The sequence below is a fragment of the Mobula birostris genome, chromosome 20 (assembly GCF_030028105.1).
Source record: "Mobula birostris isolate sMobBir1 chromosome 20, sMobBir1.hap1, whole genome shotgun sequence".
NCBI classification, from domain to species: Eukaryota; Metazoa; Chordata; class Chondrichthyes; order Myliobatiformes; family Myliobatidae; genus Mobula; species Mobula birostris.
The window spans coordinates 53,298,849-53,322,882 of record NC_092389.1 but is presented as its reverse complement, the minus strand read 5'-3'; the positions used below and the strand labels follow the sequence as shown (position 1 = coordinate 53,322,882).

Sequence of the window (24,034 nt, the reverse complement as noted above, 5' to 3'; positions counted from 1 at the left end):
GCCTTGTTTTAACTGAGTGGGTGGAAGCTTCTAGTTTGGAGAGTGATCAGCCCCAAAATAGCACAGAAAATGACATAAACTGAAGGTTTTTTGTGCGTTTTCGGTGAGAAAGGAGCAAAAGCCGAGGTGCATCATAGTCGAGTGGTGCTCATCGCTTACTCTCGGCTGAAGTGACCTTGTCGTTTACAAAGGAGTGCTCTTTTTGAGAGCCGTGTCTTGTCAAGCCTGTTGCTGTGCTTCAGGGCCATTTTGGTTAATGTGGCGCACAGAGGGTTTCACCTGTTCAAAGGTGAACTTGTTCAGAGGTGTTCGAGCTTTGTGGGACGAGAAGGTCTGCAGTCCACAACCAGTCGCTCTGTTCTGCTCCAAGTGCAGGAGTCGCACATCTGGGGTTCATTTTCAGCAGCTTTACTCCCTGAATTAAAATGTTGCGTGGTGTCATTTGTGTAAACTTTCAGATACAGTCAATTGTTTCAGAAAAAGAGAGGGCTATATGGTGGGAAAATCCTCGGCAGTTTCTAGAGTAGGTTACATGGTCAGCACAACACTGTGCTGTAAATTTCTATGTTCTATTGCTATCTTGAAGTATTTCTCAGGATAAAAACTAAATACTGCAAATATTGGACTTTTGGGTGGCGGGGTGGAGATACGTCTCTACCAAAGGAGATGTAAGGTACTCCTTCCTTCTGCGGGCCTGTAGGTCACCCTTGGGCAAGGTGTAGCACTTGCTTAGCTCCCCTGATCAGGGTCAAGTGAAGCCGTCTGAGCAGCCGGTGCAGGTCACAAGTCCTGGTTATGCGACCCCTGACGCCAGGCGGACAATCTCTGAAGAGTATTGATAATGGGCTGGGGGGTGGGGGGGGGTCACCCATCTTGTAAAGACGCGTGCCGCCCAGATGGCGGCAAAGAAAACTTTGCTAAGAACAATCATGGTCATGGAAAGATCATGATCGCCCATGTCATACGACACGGCACACAATGACGATGGGTTTAGCAAAATATTTTAGTAGCTTCTGATTTAGAAACATTAATTGAAAAAAAATGTAAATATTTAGTGCTTGTATTTCTGTTTGCGAATTGCTAAGTTCTGCATCAATGGGCGACTACTGCTACGTGACCTTTGGTTTTTTTTCTCTCTGTAGACATTTCCGCAGCTTGTGCTCAGATGACACGCCAATGGTCCGCCGGGCTGCGGCATCAAAGTTGGGTGAATTTGCAAAGGTCCTGGAGCTGGAGTTTTTGAAAAGTGACATTATACCCCTCTTCACTTCCCTGGCTTCTGATGAGCAGGTACGTTGTTGTAGAGCAGACACTGGGGTGGCAGCGGGAAGTCGAATTGAAGGGGGTGGCCGTTGGGATACCCCGGCTGTCGCAGCGGACCCAGAGGAGGTGCTTGACGAAGAAGCCCCCCCCCCCCCCCGCCCCCCACCATCTGTGTAGGGTCCTCCGATGTCGAGGAGGCCACGACAGGAGCTCCAGGTACAATGAATAGCCCCGAGAGGAGAGCGCCACTTCGCCTGCAAGGACTGTTTACGGTCCTGAACGGAGGCGAAGGGGCATGTGTAGACGTTGTCCCGCTTTCGGGGAGAGCGGCGAGGAAGAATGAGTGGGCAAGGGAGTGGCGTGGAGAGCAAACCCTGTGGAACATTTGGGGTGGGGGCCTGGGGGAAGGAAGGGTGTGATTAGTGGAAGGGATCCCTTGCAGATAGCGGAGGTTTCAGGTTACTGGTAGGATTCTATTGCGTGTGGCAGGGGCTACAGACAGTGATGCTGTTAGAGTCGTATCTGAATAAAACTCGGGAGACCAGCTCCTTATAGTTACAACAGTTCATTGTGCACCCTCCTGCAGGAGTTTGAGACCCAGTTGTCGAAGAGAAGGCACGTAAGTACTGCCACCACCCGGCAAGTGGGCCCCGTTAATCAGGTTACAGCCGTATACTTACAGATCGTAAGCCCCATACATTACTGTTGCCAGATGTGATTTGAATTGGTACGCCCACCAAGTCTGTTGGTGCAAAACTTAATTACTTAGATAAGAGAGTCCGCTAAATCAGGGTTTAATTACAGATGGATGTGCTGTCCAGTCCTTATCAGTTATTCCCTTTGCTAGGCCCTGACTTAATTACAGATGGATGTTCATTCCTGTCCTTATCGGTGAGTCCTCCTCGCCCTACTCAAACGAGGGTACAATGTACAATGCTATCAAACCTTCAGTGTCTCTCTGCAAACCAAGGAGAGCTGGTAATGAGCCTGTTTACTTCAGTTCAGAAGTTCCTATTCAGTCCCAATTATTCATTTAGCCAGAGACTACATAGGTTCAAAACGATTTTTCTTTATATCCCCAATTCCTCAATGAGCTGGAAAGGCTTGTGGGGTGGTAGGTGAGGACAAGGGGGTGGGAATGTAGGTGATGTGGGTGAGGGAGGCGTTGATGATAGTGGAAGGGAAACCCTGTTTTCCAGGAAGAAAAGAGGTAAACATGGTGATCTTGTTCCCCGTGGCTTGTCATGACCTATCTCGCTGAAGCTGCTGCTGTAACCTTCGCTTTGCGTCACGTTACTTGTACTGTGGAGCCTCTGTGTCCCACGTGTCGTGGCACTCTGAAATAACGGCGAGTACTTGGCTCATTCCAGTAACAGGCTGTCACTCTGCTCACTGGAGCAGTTGCATAACTCTTTTCCCCCCTGATTACCGCTTGCATTTCACTGTACGGATGAGCTGGAGGTGGGAAAGATTAGTACGGGTGGTTTGTCCGGGACAAAGAACTGAGTTGCATGTGGTTAATGTATCTGTGTACTCAACGTGCTGCACCTTGTTAATGCTACTTCCTGCTTGCAATGTTTCTGTTGTCGTAGTCTGCACCATCTGTTTACCTTTGTAACTGGGGTTCACAGTCCTCTTTTACGCCATCGATCCCCTACCATCAACCGAGGGAGCCCCTGCCTTATAAAGTTCCTTTGTCCACAGCAGATGGAAGCGGTGCCTGTCAATCTAGTGACATAATTACACCATTCCAGTACTCCAGCTGGAGATGCTCTTCCAAGTAAATGGTTATCTTGAGGCTTCTGCCTGAAGAGCGAACCGTTTAATCAGTGTGTGTCCTTTCATATTCCCCCAGCCTAAAATACCCACGAGCAAAAGGCTTGACGCATTCCACAGTATCCTCGTGTACTAAGGAGCCAGAGCCGTACAGAAACGGTACGCTGAAGGGGAGCTTTGATCCTCACCCAGCTTCTGGTTAACGGTTGGACGTGGGCTCCTTGGCGTTGAGTAAGCTTCTCGTCCGGTTACTGTCCAGTGACTCCTGGAAATAAACCTTCACGTCAGCAGCCAAGGAGATGTTGACACTTGCCCCGAGGTTCAGACCCCACCAATGACGGCTGGCATATCAAAACAAGGATGCAGTGTTCACGTTTTGTAAGGCCTCACTTGGAACATTGAAGGTGGTTTTGGGCCCCTTATCTAACAAAGGGTGTGCCGAGATGGGAGCGGGTTCAGAGGGGGGTCACAACAATGACTCCAGGATTGAAAGGCTTGTCGTATGAGGAGCGTTTGATGGCTCTGTGCCTGTACTCACTTGAATTTCAGAAGAATGAGGGGGAGAGGGATCTCATTGTATCCTATCAGATACTGAAAGACCTCTAGAGTGGATATGGGGAGGACATTTTCTAGGGTGGGACAGCCAAAGACCAGAGGAAAGAATCTCAGAATAGAGGTTTGTCCTGTTACATAACCGGCAACAATGAATATTAATCGAGACAGGTTTTATAAAAACAACCGAACATTTATTAAACACGTATAAACGATAAGGAAAAAAAAACAAAGGAAAGCTTTAACCGGAGGTTAAACAGGTAAGCAGCCGTTCACCAACTCCACTCGGCTCTGGTTCTTAAAGCGATAACTTCAAAAGTCCAACAGTTTTACACATTCAATTGGGAGAGACTTCTCTGGAGAAAGATTTCTTCACCGACGCACCTTTACTGCCGGTTCCATCCACAGGATTCCCGATGCCGAAAATAAATAGTTTAAATCGATTGACCTTAAATTCCTTTAGAGAGAGAGAGAGAGAGAGAGCACCTTTTTGCATGAACTCATTGCCCTTTCGCAAGAGTTATCTCGATGAAGGTTCTCTCCAACGAAGACTCAATAAGGTCGATCCTTTATTAAACTGCCAAACGATGCTGACTCCTCTCGATCCTGCACTTGGATGAATTCTTCACTGTCCCTTCAACCGTCAGAATTGAGTAAATTGGCACTTCCAGCCACAAATTTCCAGTCCAATAATACAATATCTTACAAGAGAACGCACCCTCCATTTTAAAAATGAAACTGAGTCACAAAAACACACACGCAACAGAAACGGAGGCACAACACGTTCTACCTGGAAATCTACAAACTCAAAAAACCTACTGCGTCACCTGAGTCGACCCTTATATAGTCACGGGGGGCACATGTCATCACGTGACCTCACATCGGCGGGAAAATCACATCAGGTGACCTCCAAAAGACCATTACAGCATTCTCTTTTTTTAAAATTTTTAATTTTTATTTGGATAAGGAATTCACAAGTATCATGTACTTTTTCCACACTTATAACCTTCTTAAATAGATAATTATGTACAGTGGTAATTTTAATCTATTAGGCTAAGTAATGGTGTTAGTTGTTAAGAAACATAGTAACAATGTTTCCATATATCTCTTCTGGACCATTTCTTCTGGTTCAAAATGTTGTATGTAAGCCTATGTAACAACCATTGTCGGTGTTTATATCCTAACTTGTTCATGCTTGCTCCTGCCCCCAAACATAATTATGCAATCCCTATGTACTGACTTACTTAATTTTTATCATTTTTTAGCCCTTTCCCAAATCTTTTCCTTTACTTGTCTATTTTCCAAAAGAAAACAAGAACAGTAAACATTTAGACTAGGGGTGCTTATGTTAGCAATATTACTGTGTTGATGAGAAGAGCAGTATAAATCATTGAGAGTCATCTAAAGTCTGCTCGCATTGGGGTTATATATTCAATCCATTTATTCCAGATTTGATAAAATTTTTCTTTTTGAATTCTCAGGGAGTAAGTCAACTTTTCCATTTTAAATATTTCCAAGATAATTTCGTGCCAATCTTCTAATGTAGGTGGTTTTGGATTTAGCCACTTTCTAGTGATTGATTTCTTACTTGCCGCTAAGAGGGGCCATTATAGCATTCTCACGAAAAAAAAACAGATCTCCTTGAGCATGTAACAGTCCATTTAGAATGGAGATGAGGAGGGATTTCTTCAGGCAGAGAATCTGTGGAATTCATTGTCACAAGGGCCAAGTCATTGGGTATATTCAGGGCTGAGAGGTTAATAGATTCTTGATTAGTCAGGGCATGAGAAATGACCTGGTGGAAGTGTATAAGATGATGGGAGGCATTAATCGTGTGGCTAGCCGGAGGCTTTTTCCCAGGTCTGAAGTGGCTAACATGAGGGAGCATAGTTTTGAGGTGCTTGGAAGTAGGTATAAGGAGGACGTCAGAGGTAAGTCTTTCACCTCGAGAGTGGTGGGTGTGTGGAATGCACTGACAGCAAAGGTGGTAGAGATGGATACAGTAGGGTTTTTAAGAGACTCTTGGGTAGGTACAGGGAGCTTAGAAAAGTAGAGGGCTATACGGTAGGGAAATTCTAGGTAGATTCTCGAGTAGGTTACTTGGTCAGCACCACTTTGGGGCCGAATGGCCTGTAATGTGCTGTCAATTTCCATGTTTCGATGAAGGGATACGGGGCGAAGGCAGGAGATTGGGCTGAGGGGGAAATGGATCAACCACGATGAAATGGCAGAGCAGACTGGACGGGCCAAAGGGCCTAATTCAGCTCCTATATCCTACGGTGAAAAGTGACCAGACGGGTGATTAGCTTGGAGATTCACTCAGCAAAGAGTGGTGCTTCAAGAGCAGGAGAAAGAAAATTGGTTCATTGATAAATCTTTGCTCTGTCATGACATTTGCTAATATACTAATCCAAGGAATGCTTCCATCAAAGATGTGTTTGCATGTCAGAACACTCCAAATCTCCATTCCAGTACTTGTAACCTGGGAAGATTCCAGCACACATTGCAAAGTAACGAAACTTGTTGCTACTTTCTGGGTGATCTGAGCGTATATCATGTGGGAAACAATTGTTATATTGTCAGTATTTATTTTTATAATTTTTTTGATGAGATTAGTTCTTCCTGATGTTAACTTCAGTAAATTAATTTTGTGTTTTAATTAAGAACCAGCTCAAACCCGGTTTGAACATCTTTTTCACAGGATTCGGTGAGGCTGTTGGCAGTTGAGGCTTGTGTGAGCATAGCCCAGCTGCTGCCCCAGGAAGACCTGGAAGCGTTGGTGATGCCGACCCTCCGACAGGCAGTGGAAGATAAATCCTGGCGTGTTCGCTACATGGTGGCAGACAAATTTTCTGAGGTACCTGTTATTGCTAAAGCACAAAGTGTATCCCTTTGATGTGATGATATAGTGCACTTATACTTTAAAAGCAGTCTTTAAGTTTTCTGTTCCTGCTCGAATCCCTTCTGATTCTGTCAAAAGTCTTGAAAACACGATTAGTTCCTCTAACAACACACACCAAAGTTGCTGGTGAACGCAGCAGGCCAGGCAGCATCTCTAGGAAGAGGTACAGTCGACGTTTCAGGCCGAGACCCTTCGTCTGGACTAACTGAAGGAAGAGTTAGTAAGGGATTTGAAAGTTGGAGGGGGAGGGGGAGATCCAAAATGATAGGAGAAGACAGGAGGGGGAGGGATGGAGCCAAGAGCTGGACAGGTGATTGGCAAAAGGGATACGAGAGGATCATGGGACAGGAGGCCCAGGGAGAAAGACAAGGGGGAGGGGGGAACCCAGAGGATGGGCAAGGAGTATAGTCAGAGGGACAGAGGGAGGAAAAGGAGAGTGAGAAAGAATGTGTGTATATAAATAAATAACGGGTGGGGTACGAGGGGGAGGTGGGGCATTAGCGGAAGTTAGAGAAGTCGATGTTCATGCCATCAGGTTGGAGGCTACCCAGACGGAATATAAGGTGTTGTTCCTCCAACCTGAGTGTGGCTTCATCTTTACAGTAGAGGAGGCCGTGGATAGACATGTCAGAATGGGAATGGGATGTGGAATGCGTTCACCAGCAACTTTGATGTGTGTTGCTTGAATTTCCAGCATCTGCAGAATTCCTGTTGTTTTAGTTCCTCTAATATAGTTTTTAAAAAGTCATTAAATCAAGCACCTGTGTATTTTTAATATAAAAAGTTCTTTGACTGACATGCCAAAAGGTGCTGAGATTCTTTTCCCAGATTCATTTAATTATCCTGTTTTTAAACATGGATCTGAAATGGAACAAAGTTGGTCTGAATTGAGCTCAGATCTTTCTCAGCGTATCTGAAGGGTAATCCTGTGACGGGGGTTTGGGGATCCAGCACGTGCACAGATTGATGGCGCTGATATTTTTTGCCTTTGACCGGAGGAAGTTGAGGGAAACTTCAGTTCTGTTTGAAACTGAGCCGAAAGGTCGAAGAGCTTAAACAAATTTTCAAAAAAAGTCTGAGGAGTAATGGGACTAAAAGGATACAGTCACATGGGCTCTTGCTGCAGATAACTTTTGTTTGTCCAAACATATCCCTGTACACACCTCCGCCTTCCCCTCCCCGGCATCTATAATATCAGAGCTGCTTCATACACTCGTGTGGAGCCCAGCATTTTCATCACCTTTGCCACCAACTTTTATCTTGCCCGCAGAGTTACCTGGATTTACTCCGAATTTACAAATTTACTCTCACACTTCCCTTCCTTTTCTGAATCTCTAACGGCCTCTCATTGACATCTTCTGCAAACTCGCTAACTCTCTCATCTATCTCCTCCAGGAAGGATGCTGTTTCCTTACTTTCACCTCATCCCAGAATCAGGTTTAATATCACTGGCGTACGTTGTGAAGTTTGGTTGTTTTACGCTTGCAGTACATAATACTGTATACACAAGGGGTGATTGACAAGTTCGTGGCCTAATGTAGAAGGAGACAATTTTAGAAAACCTAGCACATCTATTTTTCAACATAGTCCCCTCCTACAGGTACACACTTAGTCCAGCGGTCGTGGAGCATACGGATCCCTTCTTTGTAGAAGTGGTCCACAGCAGGGGTGGTTGATGAGTTTGTGGCCTAAGATAGAAGGAGATGAGTTAATAACTTCAAACTTTCTGCATTATCACTCAAAGAGTTGAACTGCACGTGCATGTAAGGAGAGCGTCTTGGACCTCCAAGTGGTCTACAGCAGGGGTGATTGATAAGTTTGTGGCCTAAGGTAAAAGGAGATGAGTTATACAGCTCTCGTTACATGTACATGCAGTTCAACTCTTTAAGTGATTATGCAGAAAGTTTGAAGGTAATAACTCATCAGTTAACGCATCGGGGTGATTGATCAGTTCGTGGCTAAGGTAGGAGATGAGTTACACAGCTCTCGTTACACGCACACGCAGGTCAACTCTTTGCAGAAAGTTTGAAGTTAATAACTCAGCTGCTTTTACCTCAGGCCACAAACTTATCAGTCACCCCTACTCCACTTTCTGGAGGTCCAAGGCGCCAACCTCTACAAAGAAGGGATCCGTATGCTCCACGACCGCTGGACTAAGTGTGTGAATGTAGGAAAAGTAAACGTACTAGGTTTTCTAAAATTGACTCCCTTCTGCCTTAGGCCACGAACTTATCAATCACCCCTCATATATTAAATGTGTAGATATTTAAAAATTACTGAGGTAGTGTCCATGGGTTCGTTGTGCATTCGGAAATCTGATGGCAGGGGGGAAGAAGCTGTTCCTGAATCGTTGAGTGTGCCACCTCTACCCCCACCTTGATGGTAGCAATGAGAAGAGGGCATATCTTGGGTGATGGGGTCCTTAATAATAGATGCCTCCTCTTTTTGATGCATTGCCTTTGGAAGGCTTTCTGGATGCCGGAGAGGCTAATGCCCGTGCTGGAACTGGCTGGGTTTATAACGTCTTGCAGCCCCTTCTGATCCTGTGTGGTGTGCCCTTCATGCCAGACAGCCACGCAACCAGTCAGAACGTTCTCCGTGGTACACCTCCAGAAATTAGGGAGTGTCTTTGATGACCTGCCAATTCTCCTCAAACTCCCAATGAAATGTAGCCACTTCTGTGCATTTTTTTTTTGTAATTGCATCAATATGTTGGGCCCAGGATAGATCCTCAGAGACCTTGACACTCAGAAGCTTGAAATTACTCACCCTTTCCACAGTCCCCTTGATTAGGACTGTTGTGTGTTCCCTTGACTTCCCCTTCCTGACGTCCACAGTCGATTCCTTGGCCTTATTGTCATTGTGGTAAGTTTTGTGATGTAGTGCATTAATTAAATGCTGCTTAAAACTTATGATGGACTTGACCTTGCTGGTTCCTTCCCACTGCTGACTTCACACAGACCGGCTATGGTGCAGGGAGGTTGTGATTCAACTTCACCTTCCTGTGGTCCACAACCAGTTCCTTGGTTTTACTGACAAAGTGCCAGATTGTTGCCACACCACTCAACCAGCTGATTTGTCTCACTCCTCTTCGGCTCCTTGCTACCATCTGAAATTCTGCCAACAATAGCTCTGTCATCGGCAGATTTATAGCCCTGAAGAACAGTCACGGCCCGAAACATCGACAGTTTATTTCATTCCCATAGATGCTGCCTGGCCTGCTGAGTTCCTCCAGCATTTTGTGCTAGTCTTCCAGCATCTGCAGAATCTCCTGTGTGTTTATAGTTTTTGAACTAGATGGTCTTTGTTCTCCGTATAAAACCTTGTTGCCTCGGGCTTCCTCCTGGTGCTTCGGTTTCCTTGCACAGTCCAAAAGCATTCCGGTTAGTACAGCGGTCCCCAACCACCGGGCCGCGAGGAAACGATATGATTTGGCACTATGAGTCAGCTGCACCTTTCCTCATTCCCTGTCGCGTCCACTGTTGAGCCATTACGCATGCGAGCTCATTACCCGCGCGCCATCCATGTCAGCGCGGGAAGGAGCTCCTCGAGCTTGCAAATGACGGCGGGCTGAAAAGTATGTTTGACATAACATCTCTGCCGGCATTCTGGATCAAAGTCAAGGCTAAATATCCTGAGATAGCCACGAGAGTACTGAAAACGTTGCTTCCATTTCCAACATCATATCGCTGCAAGGTGGGCTTTTCTGCAATGAATGCAACAATAGTTAAATGGACTGCACATAAAGAACCCTGTTTGAGTATCGCTGTCTCCCCATCACCCCTCAATAGGACCGTCTTGTTGCAGGGAAACAAGCCCAGGACTCCCACTGATTCAGCGATATTGGTGTGTTGCAATGATTTTATATGTTCATACGGGGAAAATATGTGCTGTGTGCTTAATATCCAAACGTTACTTAAAATGTTATGATGCTGTTGACTTACTTAGATAACCATATAACAATTACAACATGGAAACAGGCCATCTCTGCCCTTCTAGTCCGTGCCGAACGCTACTCTCACCTAGTCCCACCGACCTGCACTCAGCCCATAACCCTCCATTCCTTTCCTGTCCGTATACCTATCCAATTTTTCTTTAAGTGATAATATCGAACCTGCCTCTACCACTTCTGCTGGAAGTTCGTTCAACACTTACTTCAAGCTCCCCTGTCCTCCCCTGATAATTGACTTATCACTGTATTCACGCAAGGAAAATATGTGCTGTGTGTTTAATATTAAATTTGTTAGATAAACCCTTTTAGAAATCAAATTGAGCCACTTATCACCTATATTCCGGTCGTGATTAACACCCGCCCCCCCCCGAACAGAATCGCCAAAAACGATTGCAGAAAAAAAATCCGCAGGTACACGCATGCTTAGGTCACGCACGTGCACTGGTGCCCGCGCAAGGCTTCATGGTCATTGTAGTCTTTTCCGGGTAACCACAACGTATTTGACTGCTACTTTTGTCCGTTTGCAACCTCAGCCCCCCCCCCAGGTCGGCCGGTCCGCAAGAATATTGTCAATATTAAACCGGTCTGCAGTGCAAAAAAGGTTGGGGACCCCTGGGTTAGCAGGTTAAAGGGTCATTGTAGATTGTTGCGCGAGTTGGGCTGCTGGCGGTGCAGTTTGAAGGGCCGGGACAGCTTGTCCTGTGCTGTGTCTCCAATTTGCCCTTTAGTCTTCGACTTTACTAGCCTGGGAGAACACTCAGATCAACTGAAATCTCTGTGCCCTTCTCACCGCAGTGTAATCCAAATCTTCAAAGTAAAGGCACATTGCCTACAAAAGTTAATTGCGAACAATAACGATCAGGTAACATTATTTAACAATCAAGCAACATTATGTAATGATTAAATAACATTACTTAACTGTTTTTTTTTGACTTGAGAAACTAGCTGCTTACAATTGCTCACGTTGTTGTCTGTGTACCGAACTTTCAGAGTCAGTGCCATCAACGACAATATTTTCTAAACTTTGCCTTTCTTTAAAAATTTAAAATTCCGTCTCTTAAGTCCAGAAAATTGCGGGCCCACCCCAAAGCATTGTGAATAAGTCTTTCTGTTCTATGTGTACTGAAGCCGCTGGTTTATCTGTGGATATATTATCAAGGATAGATCATTACAGCTGTTTTACCTGGGTAACACTGAAGAATGTGGCTTCCATTTTATTCCTAATGGACACCATTTATCTAACCATTCCCTCTTTCTCCCCTCTCATTTATTTCCTTCCTTCACCAGAGCATGAGGTATCGAATCATTGATAAACATCTAAACACAACGGCAACGTTTCTCCAGGTTTCTTTCCTCTAATAGTGTGCCCATGCTTTAAACTTTCATGAAGGTCTCAGTAGATGAGCAACAGATATTAAATCTGATTTTGGCATCCAGATCAAATATCCGTTCATTAGTTCATTATGTGACATGTCATATGACATGGGCGATCATGGTCTTTCCGTGACTGCGATTGTTCTTGGCAATTTTTTCTTTCTACAGAAGTGGCTTGCCGTTGTCTCCTTCTGGGCAGTGTCTTTAGAAGTTGGGTGACCCCAACTATTATCAGAGAATGTCTGCCTTGTGTCAGTGGTCGCATAACCAGGACCTGTGATACGCACATACGAACATGTGTCACTTTCCCCCATAGCTTCACGTGACCCTGATCGGGGGGGGTGGGGGGAAGATAGGTGCTGCACTTTGCCCAAGGGTGACCTGCAGGCTAGTGGAGGGAAGGAACGCCCTACGCCTCTCTTGGTAGCCTCCGGGAGAAGGCTCAGGAGTTTGAAGACTCGTACGGCCAGATTTGGGAACAGCTTCTTTCCAACTGTGATAAGACTGCTGAACGGATCCTGACCCGGATCTGGGCCATACCCTCCAAATAACCGGACCTGCATCTGGGGTTTTTTTTGCACTACCTTACTTTCCATTATTCTATTTTCTGTTTATGATTTATAATTTCAATTTTTAATATTTACTATCAATTTGTAATCTAGGGAGCAGGAAGCGCAGAATCAAATATCGCTGCGGCGATTGTACGTTCTAGTATCAATTGTTTGGCGACAATAAAGTATTCACCCATGATAAAATTACATCATTCAAATCGAAACGTGATCGAAAATTAAAGCAAATTACAGGTGGACCAGTGTTCAAAAACACACAGAAAACACAGCCATTTTGTCAGCTTACGATTGTTACCCTTCGAACAGGCAAAGACTTTGTATCGCTGGTCTTTATAACTAAGCCGTGTTAAAAAACAAACTCTTTATAAGGTAACATGCACAGAATGCAGGAGGAACTTAGAAGGTCAGGCTGCATCTATGGGAGTGAATGAACAGTCAATGTTTTGAGCCGAGTCCTTTCATCAGGACCGGAAAGGAAGGGGGAAGATGGCAGGTTAAGAAGGTTGGGATGGGTGGGGAGAAGGGGAATAGTCTAGAAAGTGATAGTTGAAGGCAAGTGGTTGGGAAAGGGTTCACACAAAGTACTGGAGGAACTCTGCATGTCAGGCAGCATCTATGGAAATGAATAATCAGTTGATGTTTTGGGCCGAGACCCCTCATCAGGACTGGAAAGGAAGGGGGAATACGCCAGAACAAGATAAAGGTTCCCAGAGCGCTCGTTAAATTGGCACCAACCCATTATTGGAAAACAGTTGCAGTTATAACGGTACGGAGTTTATTGTGTTTGTAATGTTCTGCTATCATTGCTAATGAAAGACCTTAACAAAAGGCACTTTCTGTGCTCAAGACCACATATAACCTAATCTTGGAATGAAGTTCGTAGCTAAAGTACAGTTCAGATTTTCAATTTTATTTTCAGAGTACATACATGTCACCACATACAGCCCTGAGATTCAATTTCCTGTTGGCATACTCAGCAAATCTATAGAATAGTAACTGTAAACAGGATCAATAAAAGATCAAGTAGTGGGCAGATGACACACTGTGCATATGCAAATATAAATAAATACCAATAAATAACAAGAGCATGAAATGACAAGATAAAGAGTCATTAAAGTAAGATCATTGGTTGTGGGAACATCTCAATCGAGTAAGTGTCGTTATCCCCTGTTGGTCAAGAGCCTGATGGTTGAGGGGTAATAACTGTCCCTGAACCTGGTGGTGCGGGTCCTGAGACTCCTGTACCTCCTTCCTGATGGTTGAGGGGTAATAACTGTTCCTGAGCCTGGTGGTGCGGGTCCTGAGGCTCCTGTACCTCCTTCCTGATGGTTGAGGGGTGATAACTGTTCCTGAGCCTGGTGGTGCGGGTCCTGAGGCTCCTGTACCTCCTTCCTGGTGGTTGAGGGGTGATAACTGTTCCTGAGCCTGGTGGTGCGGGACCTGAGTCTCCTGTACCTCCTTCCTGATGGTTGAGGGGGTGATAACTGTCCCTGAACCTGGTGGTGCGGGACCTGAGGCTCCTGTACCTCCTTCCTGATGATTGAGGGGTGATAACTGTTCCTGAACCTGGTGGTGCGGGTCCTGAGGCTCCTGTACCTTCTTCCTGATGGCAGCAGCGAGAGGAGAGCGTGGAAGGAAAGATGGTGTTGTGTTTGTGATTCCTCTGTTCACATGCTCATGCACAGATTGCTGCTGTTGCAACCCGCTCTATCTTCATTACTCACTTAGTTTCTCTTGCCTTTAAAGCTTCAGAAAGCCGTGGGTCCTGAAATTACGGAAAATGATCTGGTTCCTGCTTTCCAAAACCTGTTGAAAGATTGTGAGGCTGAAGTGCGAGCCGCCGGGGCCAACAAAGTTAAAGGTTGGTTGGGAATTCTCATTCTTGTCTTTCCCATCTGGTTCAAGATGGTAGCTATCAATTACTTTATTAATAGACTCTTGTTCTGGGCAAAGATCACTGCAATCTGTACCTGTAACTTTCCTAGTGGAGACGAGCCTTTGACCCAGCTGTACAACCTGGCATTTTGCGGTGCAGTCCTGAACATTATTTGCTTCCTTTTCTTGTTTGCACAATTTGTCCTTTTTTTTCTGCTCATTGTGTGTGATTGACGGTTTTCTGTTTTTAATGGGTTCTGTTGGGTTCCTTTGCTTTGTGGCTGCCTGTAAGGAGACAAATGTCATGGTTGTGTATAGCATGCATGGTGGTTGCCCATCTTGTCCGATGATGACGGGAAACCTGTGCGGGAGAGTTTTTAAAATGGAAAAGACTTTGCACTGGGGCAGTTCCACTCTCTCGGCCTCAGAAGCCCGGGTCCAGTGGTATGAACAAGCGCCAGAAGAAACTGGGGTCTTCTTGTTTGCAGTGGATGGCCAGGATGTCTTCCGTGTCTTTTCATGCCCCTCGCTCTCCACGGAGCGATGCAGAGCCACCTTCCTGGCCGTTGGGTTTTACTGTAGATCACACCCGCCCAGTCCGCTGAGGCTGACTTTGCGTGCTAGGACTGGCTTGTCCCAATCTCACCGGAGTATGAGACTGCTGTCACGTGCAAACGGCTGCTCGCAGCCACAGGGTAGAGATAAGTGTCCGGTGGGTGAGCTGCCCCGGAATGGACGCGGCAAGCCCCTTCACCAGAGGTGCGACCCCGTTCCCTGGACACCCCTGAACTTTGAACTCCTGTGAAAGATGTAAACAAGGTTGAAAGAATGCAGTGAAAATTTACAAGGATGTCGCCGGGTCTGGAGGACCTGAGTTATAAGGAAAGATTGAACGGGTTAGGACTTTATTCTGTAGAATGCAGAAGATTGAGAGGAGATTTGATGGAGGTACAATATTATGGGGGGGTATAGATGGGGTAAATGCAAGCAGGCTTTTTCCACTGAGGTTGGCTTTGACTACGACCAGAGGTCATGGGTTAAGGGTGAAAGGTGAGAAGTTTTTAAGGGGAACAAGGGGGGAAACGTCATCACACAGAGGGTCGTGGGAGTGGAACGAGCTGCCAGCACAAGTGGTGCATGCAGTTTTGAGTTCAATATTTAAGAGAAGTTTGGATAGGTACATGGATAGTGGGGATGTGGGGGAGGTGTTATGGTCCTGGTGCAGGCCGCTGAGAGTAGACAGTTTGAATTGTTCAGCATGGACGAGAGGGGCCACAGGGCCTTTCCTGTGCTGTGCTTTTCTATGACTCTGTCTAATGACGTACCAAACATCGAGGCACTGCCTGGTGACACTTCTCGAAGCGAGAATAGCGTGCCTCCCCTTTGCATCCTGATCTGATCCCAGAACTGGATAACAGCAAATGGAAAGCAACTGCCTGTCACCTGACTTCATGTTTCGATAGTGGCTGCTCCTTACAAAGTGCACGTCATTGCTTGTGAAGAGTCTTGAAAGGTTGTGAGATTGTGAACGAGGGTGAATGGTGTTCTTTACGTTTGTATCACTGACTGCCTAACTCGAGGCCCTCCGTTGGTCAGGGTCCAGCATGGACGTTGGGCGCAGCTGTCTACATGAAATGTAAGCCAGGGCAGTACGATACGGAGAGCGAGCTGTTGCCCCGTGTAGCAGGCTCCCCCTCTCCACGCAGCTGATGAATCCAAAGGAACGGCAGAGACCCGATACAGTTTGGCACCAGGAGTTGCCAGTCAGCGTCGAACTCAACGTCGGACTGCCTCAGGGGCTCCAGCTCCAGATTTTTCCCTCTGGGTTTACTCCCGTGGGCGGGTACAGCCGCAAGGCAGCGGAGGTTTGAGATCAGAGCTTTCCTTCTCCGAGATGAGCTGCCAACCCGTGGCTGACGAGCCCCGTCTGCCCGGAGTGACCAGTTTTAAAGTGTCAGTGACCTGCCCTCCCCTGCCAGCAAGCCATATGCAAAGGCCAGGAGCTGGACTCGGTTGTGACAGGCTATTTGAGGTGCACGCCGTTAGGAGCATTTAATCTGTAGTGGGAGCTCGTCCCCATTACCGCCCCCTGGCCATGACAACCTGAAGGAATGATGCCTAATAAGCTGCATCTTTTTCCGTGTACATGTCTGTTGATCGGATCTTCCGTCAAAGAAACTGGGGTGGATGTCGGGCCACCCAGCCACGCCACTGTCCACCGATTGTGCCTCCAGCAGCACGTCATCACATAGAGAGATGAACTAGAACACATCATAAACCTGAATGAGTCGAAATCTACAATCTGCGTTGACTAAAGCATGCTCAGGTACCCATCGGCCGACAGCAACGGAGGAGCGGGGAGATTCGCTTGATCAGAGAGATTCACTAAGATCAGAGTGCAGAGACAGAGGGTGGAAGGTCTCATGCTATCCATTCGAAGTCGGCTGCCGTGGGTTTACTGCGTTCACTCTCCCAGAAGTGGCTGCGTGACCTTGGCTTCACTAGAAGAGAGATCAAGTCAACCAGCAGGGCTGCAGCTGAGGCAGCAGAGACAGGATCAGCATGGGTGTGGACCAAGTATGTCCAGAGGGGCAGACAGTCAGACAGTGTATGCATATCTTGCAAACCCTTCAGTAGTTGCATAGACACCTGAAGAGCAGACTATCTGTTGGATGGAAGTGACTGATAGAGGCAGATGCCAAGTTTTTAAGCTCACCAGTGGGAGGTGGTGTTTTAGCATTGCGGGCTGAAACTCCTGAGGGCAGCTGGCAGATCAACTGATGATCCCACTGGTGATAGCCCAGGACAGTTAACATCTTAGTCCAAGTGTATTTTTAACTCTGAGCGTGAGGTCCTTCGTCAGGTACAGCCAGCGAGAGGCTGATAAACGGTGCTGCATACTCACTTGCCCTGCGCGCCTGACTTGATTTCAATCTTCTTCAGCGCTTTAATCAGCGAGAGGCGGAGTCACGCCCGGTCTCCAGGCTTACGAAGCGCTCGGAGACAGCAAAGCGCCCGATCAGCCCGAATTCGAGTCACCAGGTTGGAGAGGACAGGCTCTGAAGTAAAACGAAGATGCGAAAGGGATTGCTTTGTGAACCATCTTTGGTAGTGTTGTTCGCAGCCCTAGTGCTGTGGATTCCCTACTTTGCGGTAAGCAAGATAGCAGACAAAGGTAGAAACATTGTGATGTTGCTTCCCCGATGGATTCCACTTCATCCACAAAATCCGGCTCCAGTCGAGTGTTTTGAAAAAGGAGTGCATGAATTTCAGATTGTGGTAGTTTAGTCATGGATCGTGCCTTCGTGCAAAGTGGAGCTAGCCGAGATAAGTGTCGTGGCATCAGTCGTCTTGGCCTGGCCAGTTTCCATAAATCAAATGCTTCAAGTCAATTGTGCTGTGGCTGCCAAAATTCTTTGCCAGTCATCTTCAGTAGCTGGTACAGTGCCTCCATTAACGCCAGCTCACTGAGTTAATTTGCACCAGAACAACTTGGCCGACACTTTAGAGGAGGAGTGGGCCAATTTGATACCTCTGAACATCTGGTTATTAAGATTAAAGCGCGGAATAGGCTTGTCCAGCCCTCCGAGCTATCCCCCGATTCAGTCCTATCCCAATCACGGGACAGTTTACAATGACCAGTTAACCTACCCACTGGAATGAGGGATGAAAGGAGGGCTCGAAGGCAACTCACGCGGTCACGAGGAGAGCGTACAAATGCGCCAGCATTGAACCTGTGCCGCCTGGATCTTGATGTTTACGCTGTAAGTGCTGGCCTTGCTTTTCCTTCTGCGATTTAAATTGTGATTAAGAATGTACTTTTCTCTTCTTGCCATTACCTTCTGAAAAGATACAAATAATGTAGGCAGATGCTCTTCAGCAGTTGCTTAATCTGTTAAACTTTATTGATTTATCCTTGTGGTGGGAGTGTGGAAGGAGCTGCCAGCACAGGTGCTGCATGTAAGCTCTTTCAACATTTAAGCGAAGTTTAGATAGGTACATAGATGGTAGTGATATCGAGGGCTATGGTCCAGATGCAGGTCAATGGGAGTAGGCACAGAATAGATGGGCTGAAGGGCCTGTTTCTGTGCTGTACTTTTCTCTGACTCCATTGTTTTGTTTGAGAATAACTCTTTTAACATGCAGTACTCTTATCTTGCAGATTTTTGTGAAAACTTGCCGGTAGATTGCAGGGAGACTGTCATAATGAGTCACATCTTGCCGTATGTTAAGGTAATATGCCTTCTCAAATTCTTGGCTGGTTATACAGTCTGTCTAAAATTAATGTAGCAACTCATCTCGTTCACTTCAGGAAATAGTCCCTCAGTATTTCGGTTGGGCCTGAAAGGAGGATTCAGGCGCCTTTTAATCCAGGTTTAATTGCTGTGAACTGCTTGTAACTAGAAAAGCTCAGCATCTAAGCATGAGTCACATCTCGCCCTCTCTCCCTCCCCCTGCCCCTCTCCCACTCCCCCTGCCCCTCTCCCACTCCCCCCGACCCTCTGAACTTGAAATAAAAAATACTTCAGACTGATTAACTCGAAATAATGATTGTTGTCTCCTCTCGCACTATCTGTCTCTCCCCCGGGATGTCAAAATGTTGGAGTGAGCAGTTAGTTTTTGATGGACTGTAGGTCATGGTCTCTCTTTGGGGGCTTTGCTCTTGTTGGCATGCTGGGTGGTGGGAATGCTGGTGCTTTATGCTAGAATAAGTGTGGGGGGGGAGGATTGACGCTGCTTGGGTGTTGGGGGGGGGCTTTGGGACTCTACGTTTTTTCTGTCATTCACCTTTGGGGTTTTTTTTCTGTTTTCGAGGTTGTCTGTGAAGAATAAGAATTGCAGGTTGTGTGCTGTATGCATTCTCTGATACTAAGCAGAGCCATTCAACCATTCAGCAAGCACATTTCTAAATAGGCATCTTACAACGTTGGTCTGGTTTTGTGGTCTGTAGGAAGATACAGTACACCTTGCCCTTGACTTTGAGGAAAAGGTATTTGCAAAGATTTAGCGGGAACAGTTTCTCTTGTTCTGCAGCTTTGATGACATTCACAAGGATCACTGACGTTACTAAACATACTGAGTTCAGCATCGTGAAAGACTCTCACACTAGCATTGCTTGGTTCATAATGAACTTTCCACTCCAATAAGGATTGAGACGTGGCGGTTAAGAAGGCATGTGGCATGCTGCCCTTTACTAGTCAGGGCATTGAGCTCAGGAAGTTATGCTGCAGTCTTATAGTTGGGCCGCATCTGGAGTACTGCTTACAGTTCTGGTCACCTCGCTATAGCGAGGATGTCGCAGCTTTGGAGAGAGTGCAAGAGGCCGGACAAACTTGGGCTGGTTTCTCTGCTGTGGCAGAAGCCGAGGGGAGATCATATAGAAAGTTACATGATTAGGAGAGGCATAGAGTAGACAGGGAGCACCTCTTTCCCAGGTTTTGAAGTGCCTAATACCAAAGGGCATGCATTTAAGGTGGGGGGGGGGTGTGATGATCTCAAAGGAGGTGTGTAAGGCAAATTTTTAACACAGTCAAGAGAAAATCTGTAGATGCTGGGAAACACAAGATGCTGGAGGAACTCAGCAGGCCAGGCAGCATCTGTGGAGGAAAAAGTGCAGGTGACGTTTCGGGCTGAACTCCTTCGTCAGGAAGGGTTGAGTCCTGCTGAAGGGTTTCAGCCAGAGATGTCGACTGTCCTTTTTTCCCCCATGGGCGCTGCCTGGCCTGCTGAGTTCCTCCAGCGCCTTGTGTGTGTTGCTCGTTTTTTAAACGTGGTGTTGGCTGCCTGGAGTGATGGTAAGAGGCTAGATATATCGGGGACTTTTAATGACATTTAGATAAGCACACGAAGGTGAGGAAAATGGAAGAATGTGGACATCGTGTAGATTAGATTGCCCCCTTGATTTGGAATTTCATTGTGGGGTGAAGGACCTGTCCTGTTCTATGATCTATGAACTAGAATACCAAACTGTAAAAGAAAATATCTAAGAATGATCCATGACTGATCAGGTGGGTCATAAGAACGTGGAGCAGGATGGCAACATGACTGAGATACCTAATCACGAACAAGGGAGAATCTGCAGATGCTGGAAATCTGAGCAACACACACAAGATGCTAGAAAGACTCAGCAGGCCAGGCAGCTTCTATGGAAAGCAGTACGGTCGACGTTTCTGTAGGTGCTGCCTGGCCTGCTGAGTTCCTCCAGCATTTTGTGCGTGTTGACTAAGATACCTGCCTAGGCTTTCATTTGATCATTTTATGGGTTTCTTTTCCAGGAACTTGTGTCTGACACCAATCAACACGTGAAGTCAGCTCTGGCCTCTGTTATTATGGGCTTGTCCACCATCCTGGGCAAGGACAGCACTGTTGAGCACCTGCTTCCCCTGTTCTTGGCTCAGCTCAAAGATGAGGTAATTTTATCACGAAGTACAGACCTTAACGTACCCCTTGCATGACTGGCGGGTGTCGTGGATAATTTTTTGAATAGCCTACCGAACAGCAGCGGACAGCTTTCTTCTGTGTGCTGTTTGAAAGCGGCCGTCAAAGTCAAGAGTGGTGATGAAAGGTCGCTTATTATTCATTAGGCGATTGAAAAGCTGGTTGCTGTCTCTGGAACTTTGAAGGTGACGAGCAGTCCATGCTCCACCACGAGATACAGGTATCTGGATAAGTGTGCAGGAACGGGATGTGTTGCAATACAGACTGGTGTGTCTAAGCTTTTATTCTCACTGATATTGATTCCTGGAAGGGGACAGCAGCTGGCCCATGTTCATCTGCCATCTTCCCTGTCGACAAACATTATAATTGCCGTCTGCTTGGAGCTGCGCGGTGATGTCCGGCATTCTGAAATGTTATAATCACAGATTCTGCAGACGCTGGAAATCCAGAGCGAGCGAGAGAGAGAGAGAGAGACACACACACACACACACACACACACACACACACACACACAATGCTGGAGAAACTCAGCAGGTCGGGCAGCATCTATGGAGGGGAATGAACCCTTGGGCCGGACTGGAAAGGAAGGGGGAAGGCGCCAGAATAAGAAGGTGGGGGGGGGTGGGGGAGTACCAGCTGGCAGGTGATAGGTAGACCAGGTGAGGGGGAGGGGGGGGTTGAAGAGAGGTGATGGGTGGGAAAGGTAAAGGGCTGGAGAGGAAGGAATCTGACAGGAGAGGAGAGTGGACCGTGGGAGAGAGGGATGGAGGAGGGACACCAGGGGGAGGTGATGGGTGGGAAAAATAAAGGGCTGGAGAGGAAGGAATCTGATCGGAGAGGAGAGTGGACCGTGGGAGAAAGGGAAGGAGGAGGGACACCAGGGGGAGGTGATGGGTGGGAAAGGTAAAGGGCTGGAGAGGAAGGAATCTGATGGGAGAGGAGAGTGGACCGTGGGAGAAAGGGAAGGAGGAGGGACACCAGGGGGAGGTGATGGGTGGGAAAGGTAAAGGGCTGGAGAGGAAGGAATCTGATGGGAGAGGAGAGTGGACCGTGGGAGAAAGGGAAGGAGGAGGGACACCAGGGGGAGGTGATGGGTGGGAAAGGTAAAGGGCTGGAGAGGAAGGAATCTGATAGGAGAGGAAAGTGGACCCTGGGAGAAAGCGAAGGAGGAGGGACACCAGGGGGAGGTGATAGGCAGATTACAAGAGAAGAGGGGAGCCGGAATAGAAAATGATATTCCGTGAATAACATTTCTAAGGCCAGTTCCTTAGGCCAGTCAACATCTGTAGTCGGGGGAAAATGCTTGAAGCTGTCATTAAGGAAGAAAGAGCGAAACATTTAGAAAGTAGTAGTTCCATTGGTCAGACGCAGCATGGTTTCAGAAAGGGCAGGTCCTGTTTGACAAACTTACTGGAGTTCTTTGAGGACATAATGAGTGCAGTGGATAGAGGGAAACAGGTGGATGTCGTATACTTGGATCTCCAGAAGGCATTCGATAAGGTGCCGCACGAGAGACTTACAAATAAGATACAGATGCAGGGAGTCGGAGGAAGTGTATTGGCATGGATAGTGGGTTGGTTAACCAATAGAAGGCAGAGAGTTGGTATAAGTGGGTGTTTCTCCAGTTGGCAGTCAGTGGTGAGTGGGGTGCCGTAGGGGTTGGTGCTGGGCCCGCAGCTGTTTACCATTTACATTGATGATTTGGAAGAGGGGACTGAGTGTAGGGTAGCAAAATTTGCTGATGACACTAAACTGAATGGAAAAGCAAATTGTACAGAGGATGTGGAGAGTCTGCAGAGGGATATAGATAGGTTAAGTGAGTGGGCCAAGGTCTGGCAGATGGAGTACAATGTTGGTACGTGTGAGATCATCCACTTTGGAAGGAATAATAGAAGAGCAGGTTATAATTTAAATGGTGAAAGATTGCAGCATGCTGTTGTGCAGAGGGACTTGGGAGTGCTTGTGCAAAAAGTTGGCTTGCAGGTACAACAGGTTATTAAGAAGGCAAACAGAATGTTGGCCTTCATTGCTCGAGGGATTGAATTCAAGAGCAGGGAGGTCATGCTGCAACTATACAGGGTACTGGTGGGGCCGCACCTGAGGTACTGTGTGCAGTTCTGGTCTCCATACTTGAGGAAGGATATACTGGCTTTGGAGGCAGTGCAGAGGAGGTTCACCAGGCTGATTCCAGAGATGAAAGGGTTAACCTGTGAGGAGAGATTGAGTCGTCTGTGACTGTACTCTGTGGAATTCAGAAGAGTGAGAGGGGATCTTATAGAAACATACAAAATTTTGAAAGGGTTAGATAAAGATAGAAGTAGGAAAGTTGTTTCCAGTGGTAGGTGAGACTAGAACTAGGGGACATAGCCTCAAGATTCAGGGGAGAAGATTTAGGATGGAGGTGAGAAACTGTTTCTCCCAGAGAGTGGTGAATCTGTGGAATTCTCTGCCCAGGGAAGCAGTTGAGGCTTCCTCACTAAATATATTTAAGATTCATTTAGATAGGTTTATACATAGTAGGGGAATTTAGGGTTATGAGGAAAAGGCAGGTAGATGGAGCTGAGTTTACAGACAGATCTTATTGAATGGCGGGGCAGGTTCAATGGGCCGAATAGCCTACTCCTGACCCTATTTCTTACATTCTTACGAATCATGAATGGAATAACAACTGGGTTCTTCCACCGGAGCCTCTCGAACTGTTCTTTTAGTTTTGAGAGTTTTAGATAAGAGCAAATGTGCAGTGCATTCTTTAGAAGCAGTGATGTGTTGCCATGGGAACACTCTCCCATCATGTGTGGAGAGCTAGACTGTAATCTTGGTGTGTATTGGATTAAAGGTGAATTGCTTAATGGTGTGATGGAACTGTTACTTTTCCATCTATAAAGTCACTTATTTATTTTGGCGTGAGTTTAAACAAGAAGACTGCATTTTCAAATTTTGGATTTTTAAATTAATGAGGAAATTTGCATTCTTAATTTTTTTACAGAATTAAAATTATTTTTAAAAATTAAAATAAAATTCCCCCTCCCCTTCCTCTATTCCGCACTCTGAGCTTTTACTTCTCCCTGGGTCCCCACCTCCTTCCCTCTCTCCTGTGGTCCACTCTCCTCTCCTCTCTCAGATTCTTTCTTCTCCAGCCCTTGACCTGTCTTCACCTATCACCTTCCAGCTGGCCTCCTTCCCCTCTCCTCACCTTCCCCCTCCGATAAAAGGTCTGGGCCTGAAACACCGGCTGTTTATTCGTTCCCCTAGACGCTGCCTGAGCTGCTGAGTTCCTCCAGCGTTTTATGTGAGTTGCTCTGGATTTCCAGCGTCTGCAGACTGGCTCGTGTT

At 46.7% G+C, this 24,034-nt stretch overlaps 1 protein-coding gene across 1 annotated transcript in view; it reads left to right on the top strand.

Moving 5' to 3' along the window:
* The window catches only part of ppp2r1ba (protein phosphatase 2, regulatory subunit A, beta a), a 90,702-nt gene that overhangs the window by 34,025 nt on the left and 32,643 nt on the right, over positions 1 to 24,034 (top strand). Inside the window, exons 5-9 of the mRNA XM_072238565.1 lie at positions 1,143 to 1,290; positions 6,293 to 6,448; positions 14,135 to 14,249; positions 18,426 to 18,496; positions 20,539 to 20,673. Of these exons, the coding sequence (XP_072094666.1) occupies positions 1,143 to 1,290; positions 6,293 to 6,448; positions 14,135 to 14,249; positions 18,426 to 18,496; positions 20,539 to 20,673 (625 nt within the window). The remainder of the gene's footprint in view (positions 1 to 1,142; positions 1,291 to 6,292; positions 6,449 to 14,134; positions 14,250 to 18,425; positions 18,497 to 20,538; positions 20,674 to 24,034) is intronic.